At 38.6% G+C, this 9505-nt stretch overlaps 1 protein-coding gene across 3 annotated transcripts; it reads right to left on the minus strand.

Annotated features, from left to right (window-relative positions):
* Positions 1-1186: 1186 nt before the first annotated feature.
* Positions 1187-6802, minus strand: LOC104443419 (protein DETOXIFICATION 24). 3 transcript variants are annotated; one of them, XM_039316720.1, is made up of 10 exons: positions 6654-6802; positions 6278-6401; positions 5264-5526; positions 4636-5177; positions 2941-3027; positions 2783-2839; positions 2408-2646; positions 2126-2244; positions 1917-2003; positions 1187-1782 (listed from the first exon to the last, which is right to left on the minus strand). In XM_039316720.1, the coding sequence occupies exons 3-10, from the start codon at positions 5510-5512 to the stop codon at positions 1693-1695; spliced, it is 1470 nt and encodes a 489-aa protein (XP_039172654.1). In that variant the 5' UTR covers positions 5513-5526; positions 6278-6401; positions 6654-6802; the 3' UTR covers positions 1187-1692. The 3 variants fall into 3 exon arrangements, with proteins under 3 accessions (XP_039172654.1, XP_010055109.1, XP_039172661.1); XM_010056807.3 differs by lacking the exon at positions 6278-6401 and having other exon boundaries at positions 6654-6790; XM_039316727.1 differs by lacking the exon at positions 6654-6802 and having other exon boundaries at positions 6278-6525.
* Between the last annotated feature and the right edge of the window lie 2703 nt (positions 6803-9505).

Raw genomic sequence — 9505 nt, forward strand, 5'->3', positions numbered from 1 at the left:
GATGACCCCAGCCCATTTTGGCCACGTGTGGAGGCGCCTCCAACCACCTTCGGTGGCGTGCCACCCGTTGATTTTCTTGTCTCAACGGGAGCTTCAATCTTGTACTTTCAAAAACAAATTTTGTCGCACGGAACTTCGAGATGGGGCATTGAATAGAATAGTCGGGTGTCGGGTTTTTTGCCCCTGAGTTTTTGTTGGCGTCATTTCACGAATTCTAACCATTGATGCATTTACAAACAACAACAGTGATCGGGAAACAACATGTTAGAAATGGATTTCTAATCAAAACGGATACTCAAACTATTGAGTAACACTAAAAACACAAAATGCATAAACGTGCTTGAAGATCTTTGTATCACTGATTGTGTAAAGCACACTACCAAGACGGATGTACTTTATTTTCCACGGATTAAATGCTGTTGCAATCTTGAGAGGAATCAATCCTTCGATCCTTGATGGAAGCCTCTTAAGAGAGTTCTTTTACTTGAGAGAGAGAATCCACAAGATACAAATTTGCAGAATATTGTCTTTCTTTTTAACGTTTTTTTATATTGCAGTTTCTTTTACACAAAAAATAACTGCTTTTTAGAGTTACAGGTCAGGTTTGGCCCAACATGGGCGGTCCAACATCTTTTATAAAACCCATCAGACCCAATGACAAATGCGTTCCCATACTTTCGGCTTTGGAATCAATGTTGTCGATTCGATTCTTGTCCTAGAGAACTCATATTTAAATGAAGGAAAATGATATTGAGTTGCTGTGTAGGTTCCCTTTCAAATAGCAGACAAATTACGGCTGTGCTCCTGGATTATAGAAAAAGAAAGCCTATATAACAACGAGTTTCCTCAGAGTAATGAACTTTTTCTGAACAACAGTCAACAAAAAGTTACTGGAACTTATGTAGACATATCATCCCTATAGGTCTTTGCAGTTTATCAGCAAAGTTCTTGATCATGATGACAGTGCTAACATCGTGCGCCATCGGATTTGTTCGGTTTGTGTTCTTGCTCTTCTTCAGGGGGTTTCAGGCTTATATTTTCACTGAGAGCATGAGGTTGCCAATGCGTTGGCCGATTATCGCCTCTTCTGTCTATTTCCATACTTTTGAACAGCGTCCAATACGGTGCTTTCTCGTACTTCTCCACTATTCACTCCTGAACCCATGATTAAAACTACACTACTTCGTAGAGAAGTTTTGGCCCTTTTTTGATTGTCTCCGACGTGAGTGGACATCATTAAATAAGCAGTCCATAAATATTCAAGAAATATAAGGTGATCCATTCTACAACATGAATGTTAACTAGTGGATTAAAGATCTAGTCCTTACCACTCTATTGTGAGTGGACATTATAGTCATCACATCCGAAATCTTCCTGCCAGAGATCATCTTGAGTTTCAGTAGTAAATACGAACTGCTCAATATTCGCAATATTTCCAATAGTAGTATAAGCACATGAGCTTGAGTATTTGTCATTGATTATCGGGGGCAGTGCTAGCAAAACTCTCGTGAAAGGATGGCCTAAATGACCTGAAACAGTAGCTGCAACACTTGCTGGGTTTCGAAATGAGGAAGGAGCTTCACACGCCGATGGTCGACTAAGCTTCTTCCAGAGATCCAGTAAGATTCTTGACTGCGTACCTAGACATTGTTGATGCAAAATGCTACTTCACTGACCATAAGTCATCGCTGTTCAGTCTTCTGTACTATTCCCTGTGTTTTGGCTTGACGTCTCAGATGGTTTCAAAAGCCAATGATTCAGCCGTTCAGAGGCCCTGATCACCTGTAGCAGGAAGGCGTGATTGATTTTAAGTCTGTGTAATATGGGAAACTATGGAAGAGAATTTCACGGTCATGAATCTAATTAAGTGCATCAAATGCAAGATCTTCGAACTTTGATCATCTCGTCAAAATTACCTGTTCATCCCAATTTGTTTTCCATGTCATGTAGACAAGAGCAAGCAACTGTGAAGTGACCCCACAAATCATTCCTATCCATATTCCCTGTAAGCAGATTAAACAGGACTGTCAGATGAAGGTAAACCGAAGTACCAGAAGAAAAATTGGAATTTTCGGAAGTCGATTGCTTGAAACCATTTAAGTCATCTGTGAGTTCTGACTCATACCTTGACCTCCAAATGGGCAACATATCCCAGTAAAGCTCCAATGGGAACCCCAATCAGGTAATAGCATCCAATATTAACAAATGCAACCACACTCTGCCATCCTGCTCCTATGGCCACCCCTGCTTCCACCCAAAATTTGTCGACTCATCATCAAATTAAAGAGAACTACCAGGTTGAATATGCAAAGGAAGCGAGAACTCAGTGTCGTCGTTGACATGTAATCGCCTTGTTTAAAATCTTTGCTAAGAATTGCTATTATAGATGTTTACAGTTCACACTTGCCTGTGAGAACTGGCTGGACGCTGTTCAAGAACACCGAGAGTGCAAGTAGGTAAGAGAGTTCAGACACAGACTCATCCACTTCCTCGCTGCTTGTGAACAACTTTGCGATTTGGTAGCTGTAGAGAAGGCACAGGACCGCGCAGACTAGCCCGAAACACGTTGCCGTGCTGAAGATGACCTTGATGGCAAATTTTGCAGCTTTGGTGTTTCCTCTCCCCAGCTCATTCGAGACCCTCACACTAGCATACACCAAAGATCAGCAGAAAAACACTTTCAAGAAACTAAAAAGTGGAGACACACTCTTGATCTCATAAAGTAAAATCTAAAACTAATATATAAAAAAAAAAAAAGACCGACACCATTTCAAGTTTGTACCTTGCAGCAACTAGGAAACCGAGGCCGATCATTAGGATCCATGCTGCTATGCTAAGGCTGAGAGGTGAACATTAGGATCATTCAACAAGAGCAACATCGGAGCGAAAGTGAAGTGAAATCTGTTAGGAATGTTGGAATGAAGTCGCTGATATAATTACCAGATGGAGAAGGTTGATATGGTTACTGTGGCATTTTCCATGTACCCAGCAAGCAGTACAAGAACAGAGTTGTACCACAACTCCAAGCTTCAGAGAAACAAACAGAATGAGCGAGCAAAATTCCTGGCGCGACAATGTTCTTTGATTTGGTCAGATCATGTTCAGCTCAAATGGGCTCAGGCAATAATGATTATCGTTCAAGGAAATAGTGATTAACAACTTAATCAAATTGATTGTTGTGCAAGGAAATAGTGAGACGCCAATATTGAAGACGTGGGTGGGTTTTAACTGTCTAATTTTCTGTGCTATGATTTGCTTGACAAGCACCTGAATTTATATCCCTCCAGATTGTCCTAGCATTTCTCTTTTATAGTTCATATAAACATCTTTCTGGGGAAAATTAGTTTTTAACGCAAAATAAGGGTCAGTAACGCAAAAAAAATAGAAAAAGAAAAGAATGCAAAATTAATTAGTAAGTTATAAAGGTAGTGATCACTTATATTGAGATATGGTAGTTTACAAGAAGATCCAATAAATATTAAAATTGTTAATTAAGACAAATAAAAGTGGTAATTAAATCGAAAAATTGATAAATTTGAAAATATAATAAACGTTGGTAAACATCTGAAATAGGAGAATTACCAAAAAGTTTCAAACCTATTGTGATCAATGCCACATTTTGTTTTGGCCAATTTAGTCCTAAACCTTTTGCAATTGTGCCAATTCAGTCCATCAACCCAATTTTAGTAATTTTCCCAAGCTAAAATGAGAGTTGATAATTTATACAAGTTGGCAACATTAACAAGAGAAAAATTGGAAAATCACTTAAATGAATATTGACGATTTTTATAATAATTGGTACATTTCAAGCATTGTCAAGACGGTATATACAAGTTTGTAAAGGATAAGAGAAGTTGACAATTTTGAAAAGAAATAAAATCAAATGAATGTCCAAAACTAACTCAAATAAAGTTGATAATGCAGAAGTAGTTGGTAAGAAGTTGGTGGTTACTCTAACTAAAGATTGGTAACTTCCAGAAGTGTTGAGAAATATAACGGGTTTGCAAGAAAGGCACAAAAAGATGGTAAATCAATGAAAGAACTGGTAAATTAAAAAAATGAAAACCAAATAAATAAGGTTAAACAACTCAAATTAGAGTTGGTAAACCAAAAATAGATGGTTACATAATGGGTGAAAAGCTGGTAATTCACAGAAATAAAGATTTGTAAATTTATATAAGAGTTGATAAATTTAGTAAGGAAGACAAATACAAGTTAATAAACAATAACAAAAGTTAACAAGTCGTAAAAAAAAAAAAAAAAAATACAAAGACTTTCCTAGGTAACTCAAATAAGAGTTAGTGACCCAAAAGTAGTTTGTAATAATCAGAAAAAAAAGATACCAAATAAATATTAAATTTATCTAATAGTTGGTAAATTTAAGGCATTGATGAGAGAAACAAACAAGATTTGGTAGAAGATAAGAAAAATTGATGAGGAGAAAATTATAAAAAGGAGTTTGATAATTCCTTAATAGTATTTGTAAGTTATATTGAAGAATCAGGTCAAAGATAATATTTCTTACCAAAAAACGTACAGCTTTTTCAGAGATCTGTCGGCAGAAATTGCCATGGTCAGAGATAGTAAATTGCCCAATAGGAAAATGCTTGGGGATACTGCGATATCTTGACCTACCAGAGCATCACGCCGGAGGACACGGAGAGCTTGACGACCGGCCACAAGCTACTAAAAGCCGCCGTGGAGAACCCTTGCCACGTCTCCCCGCACCACCCTCCGAATATATAGACAAACTCGGCCGCCACCAGCGACCAGCACGACACGTTCATCGCGCCGAGTGCTCCGGCGAGCCCCCAGTCTAGCTTCATCACGAAGAGCCAGGAGAGGAGCAAGTGGAGCAAGAACGACACCGTGGCGAACCAGATGACGATGAAGTTCCTCTGTTGCGCTTGGAGGAACATCTGGATGGTGGCGCTGAAGACGGTGCTGTACATGATGGGGATGAGGCCAAGGGCCACCGGCTCGGCCTTGTCAGCTATGGAGGCGTCCTCGCCGAGGAGGGTGAAGAGCGGGGTGGCGAAGATGAAGGCCGGGATGAGGATGGTCGTGGCGGCGGTGCTGACAATCCAGGAGCGTTGGAGGTAGATGCCCATCATGTGGTACTGCTTGGCTCCGAAGGCCTGGCCGCAGAGGGTCTCGGTGGCGCTGGACATGCCCAGCTTTTGCAAGCGAAAGCAAACCGACACATCACTTCAGTAAACCAATTTTATACCAAAAGAACAGCAAGGCGAGCAATGTCACCTACCGTAACTCCGCTGACGAACCTCACGAGTATGGTCTGTACAATCGCGAAGGCGGCGAATTGCAGCGCGCTAATATGTCCGATGAATGCCTGGGTAACTATTATTATCCCAAATAATGTCACCCTCGACAACATTGCAGGGAATGCGATCTTCCACATCGTCTTCGTTTCGTCCCAAATCCTCCATCGCAGCCCTCTGGTCTTGGCCTCGTCTTCTGATCCCAGAAGCCTCTCTTCCACTCTCTGGTCCATGCCGACTTACTTATCTGGAAAAAAGGGCAAACGTGTATGGGGCGATGGATTTAAGGCTCGCAATTTCGCTGCGGCAAAGCCTTACATTATAAATTGTGTAAGAAGGTCACAATTGATCATGAAATACCCCATTCTGGTTATAATGCATTGCAGCAACAAATCAAGGGCCAGATAAATGGACTAAATACAAAATTGTTTGCATTTGGGGATGTGAGATTTGGATACGAGTCGTACCCCTAGTTCACATGGATAGGTCTTATACTCTCAACTACTGAGCCTCCCTTGTGGACTATGGTTGAAGTCACAATGATTTTCACATTTGAGCTAACTTGCTTACATTTAGCAGATAAACTTCTTGAAATTCGTGTTGATTAGTCAATGGAGATTTCGAGCTCTAATAGCACGACATGTGGACAAGACAACTTCCTTGTCACTGTCCCCTAACCAAACAACTTAAGAGTCGTACAAGTTACTCATTTGTGGCGTTCCGCCAAGATTCGTTTTGACATTGTGGGAAAAAAAGACAAAAGTTTCAATAATGCAACTTTGTAGTTGCTGATCAGTAGTAGAGCTTTGTCAATATTTCAGCATCACCACATGTTCGTATCCCTATCTAGACCGGATGCATATGGATTGGTTAGCTATAATCAGCTCCATAGATGTCTCCAAACCAACTTTCAAGTAATGACTATTCTTGGCCAGTTATGTCCATTGAGATATCGAGCGTGAGTCAAGAGATGAAAACAAGTTCGTTATCGACGTCACCATATGATCATTCAGCTGAAGTAATGCTTTTGTATGCTGAACTCATTGATCTTCTGCTGTGTAACCTCGGCGAATGATGCTAATACTGTTACTTAACTATTGAGGGTGCTGATTATGGCACAACCTAGGAAAAAAGACTTTGGTTAAAATCATTTTCCCAGCAATTCCCCGGTTCATCCTCATCTCAGTAATTGAAGAATAAGAAGCCTTTACAGCAAAAGTTACGAGTACACATTAGATCAAACTTGTGCACTCCCAAGCAATAACATGTTCCGACGCTTAAGCTGCTAAAGACTGAAGAAGAAGCAGAAGGAGGAGGAGGAGGAGGAAGGAGGAAGGAGGAGAAGAAGAAGGAGAAGGTGGAGAAGAAACTTACATGCAATGGGCTTGCGCAAGTCGCTCTTAAAGTGACTGCTTGTGATGTTGCTTAAGAACGGTTGACCGACACTAGGTTGCACAGCTACAGAAACATATTTATAAGGTTGTGGAGCAGACTCACTCTTGGAAGAGAGAAAAAGTGGGTGTTTTTCTAGAGAAAGAGTGATACATATGAGGCTCGGTTTAAGTTGTGTATGATATTAGACTGACCAGTACAAATAGATCGTATACTTTCAACTACTATTCCAAACTCATGTGATATGGTTGAAATTCATTGATTTTAGTTTTGAAAGTCTGAGTAATTAGATAAATGTATGATATTAGACTAATATAACTAACACGTTTGAGTAATATGTCATATTAGTTATGACTCACTCTCTCCTATACTTAATTATTTATCATTGATAAGTGATTGTCACATGAATTATTTAAAGATACACAAAAAATCTCTTGAATTTGGATTAAAAAATAGATATCTTTTCACATGATATATGAATACTTTATATATAAATGATTTATTATAGCGCAACTCCCACAAAATGCCTCTCTATGTCATTTTAATGTAAAAAGTTCACTTGTTTATATTTAACTAATAGCTTCTTGAAGTTCGTGTTGATTAGTCAATGGAGATTTTGAGTTCTAATAGCATCACGTGGACACGACAACTTCAACCGTCACCTCACCAAACAATTTAGAGTCGTACAAGTTACTCAGTTAGGTGTTCTGTGTTTTGACGTTGTGGGAAACAAGACAAGAGTTTCATTAATGCAACTTGGTAGTTGTAGAAAAGTAGTATAGCTTTGTCAATATTTCAGCATCACCACATGTTCGTATCCCCATCTGGATGAGATGCAAGTGGATTGGTTAGCTATCATCAGCTCCATAGATATTTCCAAACCAACTTTCAAAGTAATGATTGTTCTTGGCCAATTATGTCCAATGAGAGATCGAGCGTGAGTCGAGAGATGAAAACAAGTTCGTTAATCGACATCACCATATGATCATTATGCTGAAGTAATGCTTCTGTATGCTGAACTCATTGATCTTCTGCTGTGTAACCTCGGTGAATGATGCTAATACTATTACTTACATATTCAAGGTGTTTGACGATGGCGCAACCTAGTGATAAACATTTGGTTAAAACCATTTTCTCCGCGATTCCCTGTTCATCCAAGCCACAGTAATGGAAGAAAAAGAAGCCTTTGCAGCAAAAATTACGAGTATACATTAGATCAAACTTGTGCACTCCCAAGCAACAGCGTGTTCCAACTAAGCCGCTAAAGACTTTAATTAACCCATCTGCAGAAAGTAATCAATAATGAAGAAGAAGAAGAAGAAGGAACTTACGTGCAATGGGCTTGCGAAAGGCGCTCTTTGAGTAAATGCTTGTTATGCTGCTTAAGAACGGTTGATCAACGCTGGCTTGCACAGCTACAGAAACATATTTATAAGTTGTGGAGGAGTAGACTCACTCTTCGAAGAGAGACGAAGGCGGTGTTTTTCTAGAGAAAGGGTGGTACATATGAGGCTCTGTTTCAGTTGAGCATGATATTAGATTGATGTGACCAGTACAAATAGATTGAATACTTTTAACTATTGAGCAAAACTCATGGGATTTGGTTGAAATTCAATGATTTTTGTTTTGAAAGTTTCAGTTATGAGATGAATATATAATATTAGATTGATGAGAACAACACGTTTGAGTAATATGTCAAATTAGTTATGATTTGCTTTCTCGTATATTTAGTTACTTATCATTAATAAGTGATTGCCACATGAATTATCTTTATGATTCGCTCTCTCGTATATTTAATTACTTATCATTGATAAGTAATTGCCACATGAATTATCTAAAGATACGCAATTTTGTGTATTCTCATGTAACATACGAACACTCTACATATAGGGGCGTGCAAAAGAACTAGGAACTACCTAGACTGTCTAGAATCAGACCAAATCAGACCGAAACCGGCTATTCCCATGGGGGCCAGTCCGGTTCCTAATTCTAATTTGGTGAAACAAGTGAGTACTAGTCCAGTTTCTGATTCAAGGCGTGAAATTGCGTGTCCACCTACTCAGATCTGATCGGTGTGTGTATATATATATAATTCCATCTAAATTACTTAATTATTTTATAGTTTCTTGACTAAATATATATGTACATATATATGTAGTTAATAGACATTATCGAGTGATTTTGTTTTGGCATATAATAAAATTAACCACCTACTTTTCTTTTTTTTACTTGCTTTCTCAACCAAAACAAAATAAACAAATTAAGGAAGGAGATAACCGATTAAAGATGTCCATAAGAGCCAAGGTCTTTCTTTAACCATTCCCACGATTAAATTAGATTGACATTGAAAAAATATGGATCAAGCAATTAATGTTTTAACTTCTATGAAGGTTAGTACTTTTAATGTGGAGTCTAATTCTCCATATGTTTTTTATGTTAGGAAATCTTAAGAGAACCACACCATGATCTTTGAAAAAATTAAGTTTTTAGTTAACGAGTATTGTCTATTCGTTTCGTCTCATAATTTTCAATCCTAGATCAAAATCAATGAGTTGCAATTCAACTCAAATATAAGGCTGAACAAACTTTGTATGGATTAGGAGTTGGTTCCATGGCCTCACTCAAAAATCGGATCGGACAAGCGATTCAATTCCTAAGTAGATCAATAGAACCAATATGTGAGTTTTGGTTTCAATTTTTTTTTAATCGGTTCTTAATGGATGGTTTCCAATTCTAAAGTGAGGGCCATCCATCCATATTATGCTCATCCATATTTGTATATGAATGATTTATTATGCCGCAGCACCCACAAAATGCCTTGTCATTTTGATGTA

The sequence above is a fragment of the Eucalyptus grandis genome, chromosome 1 (genome assembly GCF_016545825.1).
Source record: "Eucalyptus grandis isolate ANBG69807.140 chromosome 1, ASM1654582v1, whole genome shotgun sequence".
Classification (NCBI taxonomy): domain Eukaryota; kingdom Viridiplantae; phylum Streptophyta; class Magnoliopsida; order Myrtales; family Myrtaceae; genus Eucalyptus; species Eucalyptus grandis.

Coding starts and splice junctions, on each gene's coding strand:
- LOC104443419 (XM_039316720.1), bottom strand. CDS start 5,512: ATGGACCAGAGAGTGGAAGAGAGGCTTCTGGGATCAGAAGACGAGGCC. Junction 3,028..4,635: donor TCCTCCGGCGTGATGCTCTG/GTAGGTCAAGAT, acceptor GTTTCTCTGAAG/CTTGGAGTTGTGGTACAACT. Junction 1,783..1,916: donor AAACAAATTGGGATGAACAG/GTAATTTTGACG, acceptor TTCCTGCTACAG/GTGATCAGGGCCTCTGAACG.